Source organism: Acipenser ruthenus, chromosome 49 (assembly GCF_902713425.1).
Source record: "Acipenser ruthenus chromosome 49, fAciRut3.2 maternal haplotype, whole genome shotgun sequence".
Taxonomy (NCBI): domain Eukaryota; kingdom Metazoa; phylum Chordata; class Actinopteri; order Acipenseriformes; family Acipenseridae; genus Acipenser; species Acipenser ruthenus.
This window is the reverse complement of record NC_081237.1, coordinates 1,728,523-1,750,681: the sequence shown is the minus strand read 5'-3', so window position 1 is coordinate 1,750,681 and position 22,159 is coordinate 1,728,523. Positions and strand designations below refer to the sequence as shown.

General features: G+C 43.1%; 1 protein-coding gene across 2 annotated transcripts; it reads right to left on the bottom strand.

Moving 5' to 3' along the window:
* Positions 1-217: 217 nt before the first annotated feature.
* LOC117966396 (trimeric intracellular cation channel type A-like) lies at positions 218-20,782 on the bottom strand. Of its 2 annotated transcripts, none has more exons than XM_059015139.1 (6): positions 20,549-20,782; positions 6,384-6,540; positions 4,148-4,332; positions 2,754-2,841; positions 2,282-2,399; positions 218-1,036 (listed from the first exon to the last, which is right to left on the bottom strand). In XM_059015139.1, the coding sequence occupies exons 1-6, from the start codon at positions 20,670-20,672 to the stop codon at positions 833-835; spliced, it is 876 nt and encodes a 291-aa protein (XP_058871122.1). In that variant the 5' UTR covers positions 20,673-20,782; the 3' UTR covers positions 218-832. The 2 variants fall into 2 exon arrangements, with proteins under 2 accessions (XP_058871122.1, XP_058871123.1); XM_059015140.1 differs by lacking the exon at positions 20,549-20,782 and adding an exon at positions 14,423-14,525.
* Positions 20,783-22,159: the final 1,377 nt, after the last annotated feature.

The window sequence follows — 22,159 nt, the reverse complement described above, 5'->3', positions numbered from 1 at the left end:
TGTATGTATAATAGCTGGTTAATGTGTATGTACCATAGCTGGTTAATGTGTATGTACCATAGCTGGTTAATGTATGCACTGTACTGTACCATAGCTGGTTAATTTGTTCTGTGAAGTGCTTATTAAACATAAAAAGTATGTTGCATATTATATAATTAAATAAGGACACATTCAAAGGTTTGCTAGTAAATGTTTCACAGCCGCCATATACTGGAGCTCATTGAAAAATAAGAGTTTATTGCATTTTACTTGTTGGGAGAATTCTTATTTAACTGTATATTAGAAACATATATGGTGCTGTAGGATACAGACTGATTTCCCCGACTCAGGGTAGGAGCAGATGTGGCACAGCACAGCAGGGGAAATTCAAGCATTACAGAAGAGTGAGGTATTTTTTTAAAAAACATTTCTCCAGAATTTTATTGACAAGACCACCACTTATATATTTAACGGCACTAGAACCAAACAACTCAGTAAGGTAACTCTAAATGACTGATTTATATCAAAAGTTTACAATTTTGTAGGGATTGTGTTTAAATCTAACCATAGCAATTTGAATTAGCCATTACAGTGTCTTATTATTATTATTTTTTTTATGCTAAGATATATACAGGGTGATTCCTAATTTACACAACATTGTCAGAGCATTGCAGAAACTGCAGGGCTCGTGGAGGATGTATGCAAAGGGGACAGGCGCTGTGATGCACCGTTTGGCCACCAGGGGGGTGTTCAATAATGTCAGCATTTAAGTAGAAACAACCCAAAACAACAATGTTGAATTCCGATTCACCCTGTGCCTACAGAGGTTTCTGTGTGATATTCCAGGGCTTGTTTATTCTGCTTTCTTTGCCTTCCTCTTGCGCGCTCCCTCGTTCAGCTCCTCTTTGCTCTTGGCGGGAGAGGGAGGGGCATCGTGGGAGACTGCATGGCTGTCATGGGGAGCGGAACCAGCTGTGGAGCTGAAGAGGACCTTGCAGAGCATGGACTCCACCAGCGTGAAGGGGGAGCTGTGGGAGTGTGTGGCTGTCATGAAAACCTGTGGAGAGGGAAGCATTTTATCAGTGCACACACATCCAGGGCCATCCAGAGGGAAGCATTTAATTAGCGCGCACACATCCAGGGCTATCCAGGGGAAAACATTTCATCAGTGCACACATATCCAGGGCTGTCCAGAGGAGACACTCAGGGTCTGCCCCATAGCAGTTTATTTAGTCTGACTCAGATTGCTCAAAGGGGAGAACGACTACTAGTTGAGATAAAAAAAAAATAGCTGAATAGGTCGACTAGTCGCCACCAGTGGTGTAGTCCTAAATCTGAAAGTACAGGAATGCCAATAAAATATAGATTTTCTTAAAACAAAAATTATTCTACGAACTCGTGTTTTGTTTGTACAAGCAGCTTTGAATAGTAACAGCTAATTAACAAACAAAACAAAGCTGTGTTTGTGTTCACAGTCGTAGTCGATGCTTTTGCTGCTTCTTCGTCAGCATTTTACTTAACATTTTTTAGCCTTCTTAAAGTATTAGTTTGTAATAGAAGAAGGTCCTCACATTCTCTTGATTGCGTCACAAGGACGACTGACAGAATCAGATGTGTGACTCTTGAGTCTGCAAACATTGAAAATACGCCCGGTTATCAGAGACTCTGATTCGGAGTGCACCAGCAAGTGGCATGTAGGGAATCGGACACTGATTTTCTGTTCCTAGTGCCTATTCAATGGCAAGGCGCAGAAAGATGAATTTGATTTCCTCACGGAAAACAGATCATTTCATCTCTGCCCAGGCACCGCAATTAGAACGGTCGGGCACCATATAAGCATTTTCATAACAAAATCGGGAAAGATTCTTAAGTTAATTCTTAAGTCAAATTTCTGCCTATAGAAAAAAGTTCTGGCTCCACTACACTAGTGGTCGCCACTTACATTTTCTTTTTTAATAAAATCATGCATTTGATCAGATCTGGTTCTCTATTTATGAACTTACTATTTATGGAGTGGGTGTCTGCTTGAGCTCACCAGGTGCCTGGCCAGTTGGGCCGCTGTAATACAGTGAGGAGAAACAGTCCCTGATGGTTTTGCCTCCTCATCCTAGCCTAGAGCCAATGCTCTCTGTGGAATACCCATGCTAAACCAGCACAGATCCCTGCAGCCCTCCACTGAGTACATCCCCACGAGGAGGCAATGCTAAACCACCACAGATGCACATCAATTTCATACAACATTTTGGTATCGGATTATACCCAAATGCATGGAGGGGAACAGAAAGAACAGAAAAGCCGGTACCTTTGAAGCTGCCATGAAGAGAGTGAAGAGGAGGATGAGGGTGTTCTTGGAGACAGGCAGCCAGTGTGTCTGCTGCAGAGTGAACACAATGGCACCGTACAGGCTGGCCTTCGTGGGGCTGGAGGGAAGAAGAGAGACAAGATCAGAAGACATTACACAAATTACTGGACTGGAGGGAGCACCCTTTCTCTTAGCGGGCGAGGGATGGAGCATTTCAGTATCCATGCCTCAAGCCTGCCCTGGACTGGAGGGAGCACCCTTTCTCTTAGGGGGCGAGGGATGGAGCATTTCTGTCTCCGTGCCTCAAGCCTGCCCTGGACTGGAGGGAGCACCCTTTCTGTTAGGGGGAGAGGGAGCAGTTCAGTCTCCATGCCTCAAACCTATCAATACTAACATGGCTCCTCAGGGACTACCATCTGAAGTACTGTACATGGAAAGCTGTTTATTACAAAGACAGGGAAGCCATACTCACAATGACATGTTCATAATCTCATTGGTCTCTGGTTTCCAGACCCCTCGTAAGAGCTGCTCAAAGTTAGCCATCAGAGCCACCCCAGAACCTGTCAGGATAAAAGAAAGGGTATAGGGGAATACTTATCATTCCATACCAGCCTCCTTCATGAATACTTATCATCCCATACCAGCCTCCTTCATGAATACTTATCATCATCCCATACCAGCCTCCTTCATGAATACTTATCCCATACCAGCCTCCTTCATGAATACTTATCCCATACCAGCCTCCTTCATGAATACTTATTGCATACCAGCCTCCTTCATGAATACTTATCCCATACCAGCCTCCTTCATGAATACTTATCCCATACCAGCCTCCTTCATGAATACTTATTGCATACCAGCCTCCTTCATGAATACTTATCCCATACCAGCCTCCTTCATGAATACTTATCCCATACCAGCCTCCTTCATGAATACTTATTGCATACCAGCCTCCTTCATGAATTCTTATCCCATACCAGCCTCCTTCATGTAGAGGGTCCTTCATATACAAGTATTGCAGGGTGCTTTACATATAGGATAGTGTACAGCTGTGGCCACAAGTTTTGCATCACCCTATAGAATTAACTAATTTAGCTTCATAAAGTCGATTGAAACCTGCTGAATAATGTTACGTTAACATATTGAATTACATAGCGCTTTGTAGATTCCCCATACACTTGACAAAAAACTGACAAAAATTGAAAAATGTGACATTTTGAAATCTAACATGAAATACTGTACTACTATTATGGCTTCCGGTAGCCTTTTGCAATATCATTTTGTAGTTTCTTTGATTACATGATGTTAAATAAAATATCTCAATCCTAAATTCTAGTGATGCAAAACTGAATGCCCTTGATAGCTTTGTAACTAGTTACAGTAACTTAAGCATGATTCACATGGAACTAAAAATCTGATGTGGCCAGATAGGACGCATGATAAGTAAACAATGATCTGGATGTAATTAATTAATTTAATTGTACCTTCTTTTCCAAAGACTAGATAACCATTTTGTCTATTTAGTGATATGTATTTCTGCATACATATCTTCTACACGGGCACTATTTTCTAGCAAGATGATATGAAAAGTGCGCTCATGTGACATGTAAGGGTTGACTTGCACTGCTGATGTGTTTCTGATTTACATGTTATGCATTAGCCACATTATTTTTGTAACTAAAGTAACAATGTTATTTTTTCTCATAAAATGTAATCTGTTATTGCATTTCATTACCTGTCTGAAAAAGGAACCATTACAGTTACAAGTTACTGAAAAATGTAATCAGATTACAGTAACTTCTTCCATAATGTGTTACTCCCAACACTGACCCCTGGCTGGATGTACCCAGAGAGCCAGTACCTCACCTTTGACCCATCCTGTGAGTACCATGATGACCCAGCCGTTGTGATAGGCATGGTGGGCGTGGTGGATTCCGGCTGCTATCTTGCGCACACGCACTACTTCCTTCATGGCCACCAGGATCAGCTTGACGGGCAGGAAGGCCACGCACTTGTAGAACAGGTTCAGAGGGCAGAAGAAGATGAGGTACCTTTCGAAGAAGAAAAACCCTCAACTCAGAAAAATTATATATAATATGTATTTCCATCAATTCTTAGGTACCAGATTTTTGAATATGAAAAATGCACACATTATTTTATTTATTGATTGATTTAAAATAATTTAGTAGTCACCAATTGATTTTACCCTGTTTTTCTCCCAATTTGAAATATCCAATTGTATTTTAGGCTCAGCTCACCGCTACCACCCCTGCACTGACTCGGGAGCGGCGAAGACGAACATACGCGGTCCTCCGAAGCGTGTGCAGTCAGCCGACCATTTCTTTTCACTCTGCAGGCCCGCCATGCAGCCAACCCTCTGGGCAGCTTACAGGAAAGCCCGCAGGCGACCGGCCAGTCTACAGAGGTCGCTGGTGTACAGGGAGCCGAGGACACCCTGGCCGACCTAAGCCCCCCCCGGGCAGCGCTTGGCCAATTGTGTGCCGCCCCCTGGGAACTCCCGTCTACAATCGGCAGTGGAAAAGCCTGGACTTGAACCGGCGACCTCCAGGCTATAGGGAGCATCCTGCACTCCACGCGGAGCGCCTTTACTGGATGCGCCACTCGGGAGCCCCACACACATTATTTTAACTTCATTATTTGAAGCTGTTAGTGAAGAATATTTACCAAATGCTCCTTGCAGATACGTCAATGCTACGCTTCATAAAGTCACATGAAGGAATCAGATCAACACTGAAAACACTTCAGTCACAGGAAGAGCAGTGATTGATACTCACATGCGAGCCAATGCATAAAACTGCCAGGATTTCTTTTAATGAAAAAAATAGCATTTAAAATGTTTTGGATTTTTTTTTTCTGGAGAAATATAGATTTAAAGAAAATGGACTCAGGACTAGCCACTGTCTCAAAAAATGAGAAGTTCAAAATAATTTTCCTACAGCTGACACCCTGGGATCCTTCAAGAAGCTGCTTGATGAGATTCTGGGATCAATAAGCTAGTGACAATCAAACGAGCAAGATGGGCCGAATGGCCTCCTCTCGTTTGTAAACTTTCTTATGTTCTACAAGGACTCTGTGTAGATCTCGTGTTCCTTCAACGGGACGTGCAGCATGGAAAAGAGTTGAGGATCTGTTTAGCAGCTTATTGTTTAAAAGTGCTATACAAAATACCCTTAAAAATCAAACATGTTCAACACAGTTCTTTCATATAGGAAAATGTGAGCTGTATGGTAGTACATAGATACGATTTACTAGAATTATTTTGTTATCTAGATATACTTTAAGACACTGTGTGGCAGAGTAGGGGGAGGAGAGAGGAAGATGAAGTCCTTGTGTTCCTCTCTGCTTCGGCTGTTTTGCACCCCTGATCAGCAGACCCAGACACAAGAACTTGCAGTTTAAAGCACTTTTGTGCACTTTTATTATTTACAAAAATAAAACCAAAACAAAACAAGTCTAACTCCTTCCAGGAGTGTGAAAATAAACGTCTCTTCATTTCTAACTATACCGGACAGCTAAGCCATTGACCGGTTCAACAATACACACACAAAACAATACAATACAATACAATACAATACAATACAAAACAAAACAAAACAAAACAAAACAAAACAAAACAAAACAGTACCTTTTCCGACCACACAGGTCTCAACATTGGTCTCAGCCTTCAACAAACATTTGTAACCTTTCTTTTATACCTGTCTGTTTAATCACAGGCAGGTGTCCCTCATTTCATTAGAGCCAGGTGAAACTCATTCTGGCTCACTCCCGTGGCATTCTGGGGGATGTAGTCTTGCACCAAACCTCCAAGGACTACATCTTCCTCTCTCCTCCCCCTACTCTACCACAACTGCCAGTGCTAATGCTAAGAAAAGCAACAATAGGTGGCTATGTGTTCCCTGGACTTGTTCAGTGCCATTACTGAACTTCAGCCGGCTAGACAAGGGCTTCATTGATCAGCCTAAACCAGCCGGGCTCAACTCCAGGGCTGTTTCAACAGCAAGGAGAACCTCTCATACATTACTGTGGAAGACTGCCTGTATTCACCTCTCATACATTACTGTGGAAGACTGCCTGTACTCACCACACAGCAGATGCCAGCAGCACATGGGAGTTGTTGTTGAAGTAGTCGATGGGAGAATTTCCCAGCAGAACATCAGCAAGAACGTAACTTGCAAAGCAGTAAAGCATGGCACAGAACCAGGAGGCGACGGGGCTGCGACGGGATACCTCCACCGCCCCTGGGGAGAGAAATGAACATGAAAACTACAGACACTCACAGGACTGCGAAGGGATACCTCCACCGCCCCTGGGGAGAGAAATGAACATGAAAACTACAGACACTCACAGGACTGCGAAGGGATACCTCCACCGCCCCTGAGGAGAGAAATGAACATGAAAACTACAGACACTCACAGGACTGCGAAGGGATACCTCCACCGCCCCTGAGGAGAGAAATGAACATGAAAACTACAGACACTCACAGGACTGCGAAGGGATACCTCCACCGCCCCTGGGGAGAGAAATGAACATGAAAACTACAGACACTCACAGGACTGCGAAGGGATACCTCCACCGCCCCTGGGGAGAGAAATGAACATGAAAACTACAGACACTCACAGGACTGCGAAGGGATACCTCCACCGCCCCTGGGGAGAGAAATGAACATGAAAACTACAGACACTCACAGGACTGCGAAGGGATACCTCCACCGCCCCTGGGGAGAGAAATGAACATGAAAACTACAGACACTCACAGGACTGCGAAGGGATACCTCCACCGCCCCTGGGAGAGAAATGAACATGAAAACTACAGACACTCACAGGACTGCGAAGGGATACCTCCACCGCCCCTGGGGAGAGAAATGAACATGAAAACTACAGACACTCACAGGACTGCGAAGGGATACCTCCACCGCCCCTGGGGAGAGAAATGAACATGAAAACTACAGACACTCACAGGACTGCGAAGGGATACCTCCACCGCCCCTGGGGAGAGAAATGAACATGAAAACTACAGACACTCACAGGACTGCGAAGGGATACCTCCACCGCCCCTGGGGAGAGAAATGAACATGAAAACTACAGACACTCACAGGACTGCGAAGGGATACCTCCACCGCCCCTGAGGAGAGAAATGAACATGAAAACTACAGACACTCACAGGACTGTGAAGGGATACCTCCACCGCCCCTGAGGAGAGAAATGAACATGAAAACTACAGACACTCACAGGACTGCGAAGGGATACCTCCACCGCCCCTGAGGAGAGAAATGAACATGAAAACTACAGACACTAACAGGACTGTGAAGGGATACCTCCACCGCCCCTGAGGAGAGAAATGAACATGAAAACTACAGACACTAACAGGACTGCGAAGGGATACCTGTCATTAAATAAGGTACGTTTCTCTTATTGATTTCTAAAGAAATAAACTATAGATTTCCTTGTGCATTTCGTGGAGATCTCAGTATGGGGTTCCATTTACTCTAGCAGAATTTTCAAACTGAGAAAAAGGCAAATATGAACAAGAGAAGGCCATTCAGCCCATCACCGGTCGTCCGCTTCCTAGTAGCTGATTGATCTCAAAACTTTGTCAAGTCGCAAATGATCCCAATGATTCAGCATCAATACCATGACTAGGTAACCCATTCCATACCTTCAGTGTAAAGAAGTGTCTCCTTCCCTATATCTGTCTCTACTTAATTGCAACTGTGTCCTCTGGTCCTGGTTCCTGTGCTGTGATTAAAGTATTGATTAGGGGAACTTTGTCAAGTCCCCCCTGATTCTTCTTTGTTCTTAGCTAAATAAATTTAGTCTTCAACTTTTACTCGGGAACGTTTGCCAGGAGAAAAACACATGTTCTTGTAAACATTGCAGTGTATCCAGTTCATGCTGCCTCCTGCAACAGTGCTGGTGCTGTTTAAAATGAGTGCTGTATAGTACGCTCCTTTGATTTGTACTCTATGCTTTTAACTAGTACTAATTATGAAATTAAACATTTTCTTAACAAGAATAGCATTCAGATCAAAAGGTAATGAATTACACCTAAAAGGGGAGTAAAAAAGCTGTCCTTGTGCCCATCCCAACTGCTGAATAGGAGAGTGTGTATATGTGTGCTGCAGGCATATCTCTAACAGCCCAGCCATTAGCAAACAGAACAAACAAGGACTTGTGTTTCACTAATCTTTTAAATACCCACCCAGCTGTACTAAGAGCTTGAGAACATAAGAAAATGCATGAATTCAGAAAACCATTCGGTCCGTCATTGATCATCCGGTTCCAGAACTTTGTCAAGTCGGGTCTTAAAGGTTCCCAATGATAAATCCCTGATACCCCATTCCATCCTCCCCACTCTCTGTGTGAAGAAGTGTCTCCTACCCTCTGTCTCTACTTCATTTCCACGTGTGCTCTGGTCCTGGTCTCTGGCTAGCTGCATGAACAACTCCTATGTAACATCGACAATGGATAACTGCAAAGCATATGACATGGTTTATTTAGATTTCCAGAAAGCTTTTGACAAAGTCCTGCATAAAAGATTAATTCTCGAACGCAGTAGGGATTCAAGGAAATGCATGCACATGGATTAGGGAGTGGTTAACATGTAGAAAACAGAAAGTACTGATTAGAGGAGAAACCTCAAAATGGAGCGAGGTAACCAGTGGAGTACCACAGGGAGCAGTATTAGACCCACTGCTATTCCTAATCTACATTAATGACTTAGATTCTGGTATAGTAAGCAAACTATAGGACAAAAATAGGAGGAGTGGCAAACACTGTTGCAGCAGCAAAGGTCATTCAAAATGATCTAGTCAGCATTCAGAATTGGGCAGACACATGGCAAATTACATTTAATAGAGAAATGTGTAAGGTATTGCACGCAGGCAATAAAAATGATATATAATGAAAAGTGCTGAATTTAAATCAAGGGAAGTAATGTTAAAACTTTACAATGCATTAGTAGACTTCATCTAGAATATTGTGTTCAGTTCTGGTCACCTCGCTACAAAGGATATTGCTGCTCTAGAAAGAGTGCAAAGAAAAGCAACCAGAATTATCTTGGGTTTAAAAGGCATGTCGTATGCAGACAGGCTAAAAGAATTGAATCTATTCAGTCTTGAACAAAGAAGACTATGCAGCGATCTGATTCAAGCATTCAAAATTCTAAAAAGTACTGACAATGTTGACCCAAGGGACTTTTTCAACCTGAAAAAAGAAACAAGGACCAGGGGTCACAAATGGAGATTAGCTAAAGGGGCATTCAGAACAGAAAATAGGAGGCACTTTTTTTACACAGTGAATTGTGAGGGTCTGGAATCAACTCCCCAGTAATGTTGTTGAGAGAGAGAGAGAACCTCAATCCTGACCTGAACACCCCCCACCTCCCTTCCACACAGAGAGCAATGCCGAGTCCTAGTGGCTGCTGTGCCAGCTTACACCACAGAGAGCAATGCCGAGTCCTAGTGGCTGCTATGCCATCTTACAGAGAGCAATGCCGAGTCCTAGTGGCTGCTATGCCAGCTTACAGAGAGCAATGCCGAGTCCTAGTGGCTGCTATGCCAGCTTACAGAGAGTAATACCGAGTCCTAGTGGCTGCTATGCCAGTTTACAGAGAGCAATGCCGAGTCCTAGTGGCTGCTATGCCAGCTTACAGAGAGCAATGCCGAGTCCTAGTGGCTGCTATGCCAGCTTACAGAGAGCAATGCCGAGTCCTAGTGGCTGCTATGCCAGCTTACAGAGAGTAATACCGAGTCCTAGTGGCTGCTATGCCATCTTACAGAGAGCAATGCCAAGTCCTAGTGGCTGCTATGCCAGCTTACAGAGAGTAATACCGAGTCCTAGTGGCTGCTATGCCATCTTACAGAGAGCAATGCCAAGTCCTAGTGGCTGCTATGCCAGCTTACAGAGAGTAATACCGAGTCCTAGTGGCTGCTATGCCAGCTTACAGAGAGCAATGCCGAGTCCTAGTGGCTGCTATGCCAACTTACAGAAAGCAATGCCGAGTCCTAGTGGCTGCTGTGCCAGTTTACAGAGAGCAATGCTGAGTCCTAATTTAGTCTACATGAGATAATGAGACTGAGATGCACATGGATCCCTACAGACAGCTGCTCCCATGCTGACTCCCTGAAAGCGATATTTTAAGATGCAGGATATAAATAAGCACTTTGGCACAGGATAGCCTTCAAACCCTGACCCTTGAACACTGGCCTTGTCTTCTCCTTTCATCAGAGACGGGAACATAGAGCACGTTGTCAACTGTAAAAGGCCCCTCCTAGCAGAACAGCACAGTACACAATGTAATTCAATCCTTTTGAAGAATTAAAAGGAGAACATTTAACATGCAAAATGAACAGGCCACCTTGTGAAAGTTTACCAAGCATAGTGTATTAAGCATAGTGAAAGCATGTTATAGCATAGGTAAGCATTATAAAAGCCTAGAGGTATGATAAAGCACATTAAAAACTATGGCAATCCGTGGTAAATGCATAGTATACCCATGTGCAAATTGCAAAATGACTGTTCTGGCCATCCTGCAGTTTTGTTTTGAAAAGCGTTTTGTTTTGTTTTGTTTAATCTTTTATTTATTTATAATAAACACGTGCATCAGCGCTTCATACCCGTAGTACTGAGTCTGTCTCTTCCTGGTCTCCCCACAAGTCATCCTGGTCACAGGGTATCAAATCTTATAGAAACTAACCCTCGCCCGCTCGCCCGAGGTGAATTAAATCTGATGAGGACTAGTTGATGTCTGTGTCTCAGTAGTCCTCTGGGTGAGTACTTAAAACAAATGTACACATATACTCTCACGTTCAGTGTAGAAAAATGCAGGGAAGTCAATTTTCTAACGGGGTGTAGTAATGGTGAATAAGCATTCACAAATAATGCTTAGAAAACAGTCACTTGGAACTGAAACAACCCTTCATCTCCCCTGCAATGCCACTCCTGCTCACTGGTAAATCCATCTCAGTTACATATGTGAGCAGGAGGATGATGGGAAATGTAGTTCTGAGAGGTCCATGCAGGTACATGGGAAGCCATCTTGAGGCAGGGAATGCATTTAAAAGTTTAAAAAAGTGGTCCAAATGTAAAAAAAATATATATATTAATTAAAACAATACACACACCTTACATAAACAGCTGTAGCAACACATGGGAACAAGTAACACAATAAAATAAAAAGGTCCTTATGTACCCTTTAAAATATTTTAGCATATTTTCTTTTTAGCCTATTTTGTCTACAATTAGCCCAAAATAGATTATAGTGCTGCATTACACAGGAAATATAGTCTACTGCAAACACTTTACAATTTACAGACACTTTGTAAAACACATCTGTTGAGTTTACATGCCCTTTATAAATCCTGCTCTTAATTTTAGTGGTTTGTGGGCTGCTTAGATCTTAATAAACGTGTGTTGTTTTGTTAAAGTTGTATCGAGTTGCCTAGATCATTATTATAAATAAGTGGCAATGAAACACATAGAAGGAAGTTGAGTTCTTTGTTTGCTGGTTTGCTACAGGCTATAGAATGTGAAATGTACTTGCTTTGTCTCTGTTTCCTGTTATTACATAAATATGTGATTATTATTTTTATTAGTAGTAGTATAATAATAATAATAATAATAATAATAATAATAATAATAATAATAATAATAATAATAATAATAATATGCTCCAAGCGTCTCTGGGCGGGTTTTAGGATGACCCGTATTTGCCTGATTTGTGGTGCGGGAGTTGCAGTTGTATAAAGAGCAATGCTGAGAGGCACTTTAGTGAACCTGTCAAGCTACTCGGCTAGACCCACCCTGTTAATCACTAATTGAATGAGCATGTTCACTGTTAAATTAAACCAAAATCCAACAAGTTATATTCTACTTTTTTGTGCAACTAGATTTTTAAGATGGACAAGAAGATTTTTCTAGCATTCTGTCCCTTGGACAAGAAGTGTTTTTCAAAAATTGCACACCCGTTAATACGTTGAACCCTGTTTTGACAGTTGCCTCTGCAAATGATTTTTGATATGTGCATCCAGTAATGCAAAGGACAACAGGCGGAACTTCGTGAGGCGAACACTGAACAGACACTGCATGTGCAAGAGTATACAGCTGCAGAACGGAGGCTCCCACAGCATAGCTCACACAGCGTAGCTCACACAGCGTAGCACACAGCGTAGCTCACACAGGGTAGCACACAGGGAGCTCACACGGCGTAGCTCACACGGGGTAGCACACAGCGTAGTAGCACACAGCGTAGCTCACACAGTGTAGCTCACACAGCGTAGCTCACACAGCGTAGCTCACACAGCGTAGCACACAGCGTAGCTCACACAGGGTAGCACACAGCGTAGCTCACACAGCGTAGCTCACACAGCGTAGCACACAGCGTAGCTCACACAGGGTAGCACACAGCGTAGCTCACACAGCGTAGCTCACACAGCGTAGCACACAGCGTAGCTCACACAGGGTAGCACACAGCGTAGCTCACACAGGGAGCTCACACGGGGTAGCTCACACGGGGTAGCACACAGCGTAGCTCACACAGCGTAGCTCACACAGTGTAGCTCACACAGCGTAGCTCACAGCGTAGCTCACACAGGGAGCTCACACGGCGTAGCTCACACGGGGTAGCACACAGCGTAGCTCACACAGGGTAGCACACAGCATAGCTCACACAGCATAGCTCACACAGCATAGCTCACACAGTGTAGCTCACACAGCGTAGCTCACAGCGTAGCTCACACAGGGAGCTCACACGGCGTAGCTCACACGGAGTAGCACACAGTGTAGCTCACACAGGGTAGCACACAGCGTAGCTCACACAGGGAGCTCACACAGCATAGCTCACAAGGCGTAGCTCACACAGGGTAGCTCACACAGGGTAGCTCACACAGGGAAACTCCCACAGCATAGCTCACACAGCGTAGCTCACACACGGTAGCTCCCACAGGGTAGCTCACACAGGGAGCTCACACAGCATAGATCACACAGGGAAGCTCACACAGCATAGCTCACACAGCATAGCTCACACAGGGAGCTCACACAGGGAGCTCACACAGCATAGCTCACACAGCATAGCTCACACAGCGTAGCTCACACAGGGTAGCTCACACAGAGTAGCTCACACAGGGAAGCTCACACAGGGTAGCTCCCACAGGGTAGCTCACACAGGGAGCTCACACAGCATAGATCACACAGGGAAGCTCACACAGGGAGCTCACACAGCCTAGCTCACACAGGGTAGCTCACACAGCGGAGTTCACACAGGGTAGCTCACACAGCGGAGTTCACACAGGGAGCTCACACAGGGAGCTCACACAGCCTAGCTCAAACAGTGTAGCTCACGCAGTGTAGCTCACACAGGGTAGTGCTGCGTGCGCAACTCGTAATTTATGTAGTGCTACATTGACCATCAACACCCCTACCACGTGACCATAATACCCCACGAACATGGGGTATTATGTATAATGATGATGTCTATTAGGAGTTGCGCACGCAGCACTACCCTGTGTGCGCTACGCTGTGGGAGCTTTCGTTCTGCAGCAATACCCCTCTCAGCACGTTCAGGCAAAGATGCAATAGTAAGTATCCCTGGCTCAGATTTTTCAACGTTGAACAGGAACAGGTTTGAGCCATTTCGCGATATAAGTTTGTTTGATTTTTTTGTAGTTTTAAGGACGAAATCTCCCGTTTCAAAATATAAATTCCCAGTTAAAAAGTAATTTTCAATTTTTCTTGACTGGACTCGCGGCTCTTCAGATATAATATGCGATAAAATATAATAATATTATTATGGGTCAAATATACACAAAACCTTGCTATACAGTACAGACCATCGTAAATCGAGGGTACGTTTACTGTATTTTGCCAGTAAGTACAGTTTGTCACTTATCTAATTATAATACAGAATCAGCAGTACCTGCGGGACGCCGCCATGTTACACAGTGTGGAGCCGCACTCCTCACGCGCTCCACGGCGGGAAGGCGCAACGGTTTCAGATTGTCCGGTTCTGTTCGGTCTCACGAAATTACACCTGCCTTAAAGTTAATGACAGGTATACTATCCATAGTGATCCACTATACAAATGAAACCGTGCGTGAAGAAGAGAAAGTAAAAATGCCACGCTCACCTGGCTCATACTTCAGGTAGAGGATGGAGACGATGTAATAAGCCAAGTCAAACAGGGGGAACGTGGCCATGTTTGAAAAATATTCGGGAACATCGCCGAGATTCATGGCCGCAAGTATCTACATTTAATAAAAGACCTCCCGTCTCCACTGTAAAATATCTCTAACCCGGTCGATACTATACGGCTATTTAAATTGCCTTTTGCCTGGCAACCTCTCTATGACGTCACTCGCAGTACACGTTGCAAACAGCTTATTTTAAGCAGCCTGTTTTACAAGCCACACTTTGACTTCTATTCAAACTGATCTAAGGATCAGTTTGAATAGGCACATGACAGCTGTGTAGATCTCGCTGTAGTTACCTAACTATGGAGTGAAATAACAGTCAAGAATACTTGTGTGCGTAAAAACAATTTGTACCTGTAAAGTACATTTGTACCTGTAAAAAAGCATTCCGTGTAGTTGCAAAATACATGTGTATCCAAATGTACGAGTACAGCTGATTTTACCAGACAACTCACTTGACAGTTATTTAACGCAGCCACGCTGAATGCCGCTTGCAGTAGTAAGTGCAGGGAGAGTTGTATTTCATTCCAGTTGCGCCGCGCACATTCTCAGCGGGACGTGTACAGTTCCACCGTTTTATTAGGATAATGTATACTGTAATAGTTTATTTTTATATCTGTTGTTTACAATCGCCTCTGCGATTCTTATTGGCACATTTTATTCCGCGAGACTGGGCAACGTCTTTCAAGGTTCTCCGAGGCTTGCCTGTAGGAGGGCTACGAATCTAGGGGAGCATTTGATCATAGCAGATGTCTTTCAAACACCTAAACCGTTTCCTGGGATCACCCTCATACAGGCACACCATTGAGAGTTATGCAGGCTGCAGAATAACCTGGCAAACCAGAGTTGCTGCAGTTTGCTGGACCTCACGGCACATACATGTGGATTGTAACCTGTACTCTATGGACTCCCTGTTAAATATTTACCTAGTTTCACTAAGTGGCGTTTGGGGCAATTATTCAATTTGTTCAGCACCGTGACACCCAATTCATTCTTGTATATTGAATCGGTTAAGAACCCAAGGAGGGGTGGTGAGCATGATAACATACTGTTACAAGAACAAGCGAAATGGATACATGGGCTTCGAAGTGAATCTCCAGGAGGTTTAAATGAGGAACTTTCATTGGTTCCAGTTCTGTAATTGCATTGTTGCAAAATAATTCATTGTAACTGAAGTCACTGAGAAACGCTGCTGTATACTGTGTTATTGCAATATTTAGTAGCCTACGTCCCTTTAAGAATTAATGAACTAACTAATTGTAAAATGAGGAAATAAGTAAAGTAATCTTTTTTAATTATGTAGTGTATGCAATTTCACTAGTGTATAAGGTTTCAGTATATAGTGTATGCGGTTTCACGATTGTATGATATTTCAGTATGTGTCAGTTTGAATTTTGTCCCTAACGGCGCCTCATAAATTTATGCAGCTTTTTAGACAACGAAGAAGAAGAAGAAGAAGAAGAAGAAGAAGAAGAAATAAATAAATAAATAAATAAAAATAATAACTATTAGCGTTTCACAAAAACAAACGTGTCAGCCTGCTCAATGCACCAATTCAATGCGATATTTAAACCAAGGGAAGTCATGTTAAAACTTTACAATGCATTAGTAAGACCTCACCTAGAATATTGTGTTCAGTTCTGGTCACCTAGATACAAAAAGGATATTGCTGCTCTAGAAAGGATGCAAAGAACAGCAACCAGAATTATCCCGGGTTTAAAAGGCATGTCGTATGCAGACAGGCTAAAAGAACTGAATCTATTCAGTCTTGAACAAAGAAGACTACGCGGAGATCTGATTCAAACATTCAAAATCCTAAAAGGTATAGACAATGTCGACTCAGGGGATTTTTTGACCTGAAAAAAGAAACCAGGACCAGGGGTCACAAATGGAGATGAGATAAAGGGGCATTCAGAACAGAAAATAGGAGGCACTTTTTTGAGGGTCTGGAACCAACTCTCCAGTAATGTTGTTGAAGCCGACACCCTGGGATCCTTCAAGACGCTGCTTGATGAGATTCTGGGATCAATAAGCTACCAACAACCAAACGAGCAAAATGGGCTGAATGGCCTCCTCTCATTTGTAAACTTTCTTATGTTCTTATGTTCTCATGTTTTTATGACAGTGATGTTTGTTTACTGGCGTTATTTTACTTATTTGTTTTTCTTCTAACACATATTCGAGTAAAACTTGTTGCATGTGCAGAGGCGATTGAAAACAAGGTTAACGTACATTCTAATAATAAAACTACATGCCTAGCTGAGAGTGCACGCAGTGCAACTAAATACAGCTCTGCCTGCACTTACACGAGACTGCAAGCGGCAATCTGCGCATGCGTTTAAATACTCGTCGATCGCATCGGCATTCGACTGTGGCTGCCTGAGCTTCGCATACAAGTTTTTCTTGTGAGCGTGAAACTACACGGAATGCTTTTTTTTACAGCTACAAATCTTTTTTTTACGCACAGAAGTATTTTTCACAGTTGTTTCACACCATCCTTTCAGTTGTTTACAACTGGACTGTGGGTATTTAATGCAGGCATTCCCTTAGAAATAAACTGTAGTGCACCCTAGTGGTGTGAATGTGCAGTCGTGGGCTACTGTAACGTGGAGGCTCTCCTACATTCATTATTCGTTATCAGCTTTACAGCTTTACAAAATCCAGGAGGACCCCTGTGTACCCCAGCTCACTATCTTTAACATTAGCAGCACACGCACAAGGCGCATTTTTCATAAATGCAGCGAGGGTGCTCATGCTCAGGCGACCCATACCTGCCTCACCTCTAGATTTCTTCCGGAGACTCAGGGTTTTCTATTCACTGCTAACGATCTTGGGTACCTGAGCTGACCACAATTAAATACCAGTCCCCATATTTCAACTTAACACCGGAGGGTTTCAATTTAACTCCAGTCCCTCCCTGCTAGAACTATCATTGGCTGCTTCAAGTTTTTATTTTAAAAAAATGGAGAGTGATAGGTGTAACCACTCATAACATCAATAGTGTTCTTTTAATGGACACTCGAAACAACCAATGATAGCAGGGATCTCTATTAAGCCGTCCATTCAGAGAAGAGCGATGCAGTTACGGGGAGCGGCGTTGTGGAAGCTCACTAACGCTACGCTTCCCAAACTGAGCGGGGGTGAGAGGAGGTGTTGATGTTTGAATAAACTGCCCGCAGGGGCGTAGCTCTCATAAGTGCAGGTGGTGCAGCTGCTCCAGGGCCCACGAGCCTTTGAGGCCCACTCGCACTTCAAAAGGGACAAATAAAATATGTGAACATGTTTTAATTGTTCTGGTCAAAATACTATTCTGGTCAAAATAAAACAGTAGGCCTAACGAATAATGACAAGCGAGTTAAAGGACTAGCCGGCACCTTTCCACTAGCCAGCACACACCGGCCGGGTACCCTGCCACTAGTGACTTGGGTTTTAACCCTATAGTGTCGTATTAAAATAACCATATATGGACGTAGATATGACCACTTTGTGTTACAGCCCCAGGAGTTTCTCAACCGTAAAAATCAGTATAGGAGGCTGTGTGGTCCAGTGGTTAAAGTAAAAGGCTTGTAATTAGGAAGTCCCCGGTTCAAATCCCACCTCAACCACTGACTCTGTGTGACCCTGAGCAAGTCACTTAACCTCCTTGTGCTCTGTCTCTCGGGTGAGACGTAATTGTAAGTGACTCTGCAGCTGATGCATAGTTCACACACCCTAGTCTCTGTAAGTCGCCTTGGATAAAGGCGTCTGCTAAATAAACTAATAATAATAAAAAAAACGTAAAATCAGAAATTAAAACCCAGTATATCCAAGGCATTAAGTAGCTGTTTCCAATGATATTATATTATATTACTGGAATGAATTAATTTTTTTTATATAAGCCGCGACCGCCCAAAAAGAAATACAAAAAATGATAATAACTCTTTCTAAGTTAGCTCTAAAAAATGCGGAATTGTACGAGGATTGCGGAGACACAAGACTTTGTCCAAACACAAAACTAACAGATTTTCAGCTTGTCACCCTCTCTACCTGGCCACCTTCTTTTACTTTGATCATGAATCAAACCCGAACTTGCTAAGACATCAGCAATACTGGAAATAGCTTCACTTTTAATGGTTGAGGGGGGGAGGGGAGGGGAGGGGGGCCCATTTAATAATCCTGCACCGGGGCCCATTCCAACCTAGCTACACCCCTGCCTGCCCGTCTGTCAGAGGAGGAGGTGGAGCTAGACAGCGACTCGGATGATGATCCCTAACTGTGGTGCCAAACCATTTCTGCAGGTACTCCCGTGAGAACCCAGTGTTAAGAGTTATGTGAACCCCTGAACATAAGACATTGTGTAGACACAAACAATAAACACATACCATTCAGCAATTTAAGAAACGGACACAAAAACAGTAAAGCTACAAAAAGCTTCACTGGTATTTTGTATCCAGTGTCAACGATAACCGCATGCTGAGCAGTCCTGCAGTGTTCACACCTGCATGGATACTGCGTGCGGCTGAAACAGCAGTTGGGTTGGTAATAAGAGGATGTGTATGCTGCCATGTACACTGCAGACAGCAGCGTTCACTTCTACAACGCCTGCCCACAAATATGTAAAATATAAAGCATATTAGCTTCTTAAAGCATAGCGAAAGCTTGATAAAGCCTATATGCCAGGAGATGCACGGTGCACACATTTTAAGCGCAGCACGGAAACCAGGACTAGACACGATCTCATACTGAGTTCATACAGTTAAAACGTTGGGGAAATTGAAGAAGCAAGTAAAAGGAGAATTTTCATAAATATTTGCATACTAATGAATATGAACGTAGTGGTGGGATTTGTCTGAAATCTTGCACATGTCAGGTTCGTTAAAATAAAATAATGGCCACAATACATGAAGCCAGATCTTCATGAAAACGTGGACTAGGGATTCACTAGAGAATGACCTTTTTAATTAGAACATTTAAAACATTTAGGAATGAGAGCCGGCCATCCGGCCAATGCTTGTCCGGTTCCAAACAGCTGTGTGTGAAGAAGTGTCTCCTTCCCTCTGTCCTATCTATTTCCCAGCTGTGTTATCTGGTCCAGTATAGGATAGGGTTTTTAAAGACTTCAAGCAAGTCTCCAATTCTTCTTTATTCTAGACTAAATAAACCCTGCTCCTTTAACTCTGGGGTGAATGCACAGCATGCAAATGAAACGAGACAGGAAATGACAAGAACTTATGAACAAGTCATTTGTAAAACAAATCAGAGGGTCAGAAAGGATATCTGCAGGTAGCAACTAACACAGGAAACCGTTTCTTTAGCACAAGAAAGTCGTCTGGTTGTGAGAGTGACACTTGGGTATCCTATAGAGTGTGTTCGCTAATATTACCCGTTACTATTCCCAGTTGCCTAGATGCAGGACTGTTTGCAGCATGATTCTTAGAAATGGGCAGTCCATAATATGACTGGTAAATTTGTTATTCAAATAACACCCCTGCTATGTTGTCTGAATTTTATAACACTGTCATTTCAAATCCTGGTCGAGTGAACCGGTTCCCGACGCCGCGCTATTTAGGGACGTTCTAGATTTTCCCTGTCGGTCACCCGAGCTACACGCAATGCACCTCTATCTAATTTCAGAAAAAATGAACTGATCACTTGATTTACTTGGGCTAAAAGAGTATCCATGAACCATGGCAAGGCATTAAGATCTACACACTATTGTTTGGTGAAGAAAATATACATAGAATTTACACAACTAGCAAAATATACAATATTTAAAGTTAACAATTTCAAAATCAAAGATGTTATTTATGTATTTATTTATTTATTTAAATAATGTACTTCAATAATATTGTATTAAACACAGTAGCATTGTTTTTTTTACTTTGTTAGTGGTTAAAAAAGCGTTACTTATTATCTGTATGAAACTTAATGCGTTGAACCCCATTTTGACAGTTGCCTCTGTAAATGATATCTGTTACCGGTATGAAGACAACTTGAAGTTAAAGACGTGTATACTGTCCATAGTGATCCATTTACAAATGAAACCGTGCGTGAAGAAGAGAAAGTAAAAAGGCCACGCTCACCTGGTTCATACTTCAGGTAGAGGATGGAGACGATGTAATAAGCCAAGTCAAACAGGGGGAACATTGACATTTTAGAAAAATATTGAGCAAAATCGCCCAGATTCAGGGCCGCAAGGACTTCCATTTTTAACACAGTGCGGGAATTCCTTCTCTCTGCTTCTCTCCCTGTCCTGTCCTCCCGTCTCCAGTGTAAAAAGTCTTTAACCCGGCCGATTCTATTAATACACGGCTGTTTAAATTGCCCTACTAGGCTTTGCCAAGCCGCGTCAAGTGTTAACTTGGCAGGCCTCTCTATCGATGACGTCACTCGCAGTGCACACATGCACTCCCACACACAGCTTATTTTAAGCACACAGTTTTACAAACCGCACTTCGACTTCAAGGCAGGATCATTGTGAATAGACACGACAGCTGTGTAGCACTCATAGTAGTTGCCTATCATTTTTGACTATGATGATTTAACATAGCTATTCCCTTTAGAAATATGCTGCAGTGCAGCCTGGAGCGCTGTGAATGCGCAGCTGTACTGTAACGTAGGCATGATAGGCTATAAGTGCATTATTACTCAGTGTCATAGTTCTTAATGTACGGGTTTATATTGCAGTAGTCGTCTATATATTGTGAATCGTATTGGTATAAATATACTGTAACGGCGCGTGCAGTCCAAGACGCCGGGTGTCACCAGCAACACGAGCACTGCGGGGCACTGAGCTCCTGCCTCCTCACCTCCTGCGTGCGCGGTGCAGGGAGAGGCGGGGGTTGGGAGCGGGCACATGTGTTACATTGCTGCAATGTTTTTGGCGTCCCAGTGGTTAACTTAGGGCAGCCTGCGAGCTCCTATCGGGCTGTGCCTAACTGTAAGCAGTGTGTGTGTGCAGTGAGATTGGTGGCATCGCTGTCCGAGCTATGAATACTGACGAGTCAGAATAAAAGAACATTAATGATTTAGATTCTGGTATAATAAGCAAACTTGTTACATTTGCAGACGACACAAAAATAGGAGGAGTGGCAAACACTGTTGCAGCAGCAAAGGTCATTCAAAATGATCTAGACAGCATTCAGAACTGGGCAGACACATGGCAAATGACATTTAATTGAGAAAAGTGTAAAGTATTGCACGCAGGAAATAAAAATGTGCATTATAAATATCATATGGCAGATACTGAAATTGAAGAAGGGAACTATGAAAAAGACCTAGGAGTTTATGTTGACTCAGAAATGTCTTCATCTAGACAATGTGGGGAAGCTATAAAAAAGGCCAGCAAGATGCTCGGATATATTGTGAGAAGTGTTGAATTTAAATCAAGGGAAGCAACGTGAGAAGTCTTGAAAGCTGTGCCACACGACTAGTCTAGTCTGTATATTAAAATATATACATGTTTTTTCTTTGTCTGGAATCCTGAAACATTTTAATTCAGAAAAAAGACCAAAAAAATATCATCTGGGGAGGTTTGTCTTGGTCCGACTTTCACTCACTAATTCAATATTAATGAGAGCTGATCAAACGCCATGTGGACGTTTGTGAATGACCGTGGAAGCAAGGCGTAAACACACCTCCAGTCTTAACTCAAGTTTTCCACTGGTACGTGACTCGGACCCTTGCTGAATAGA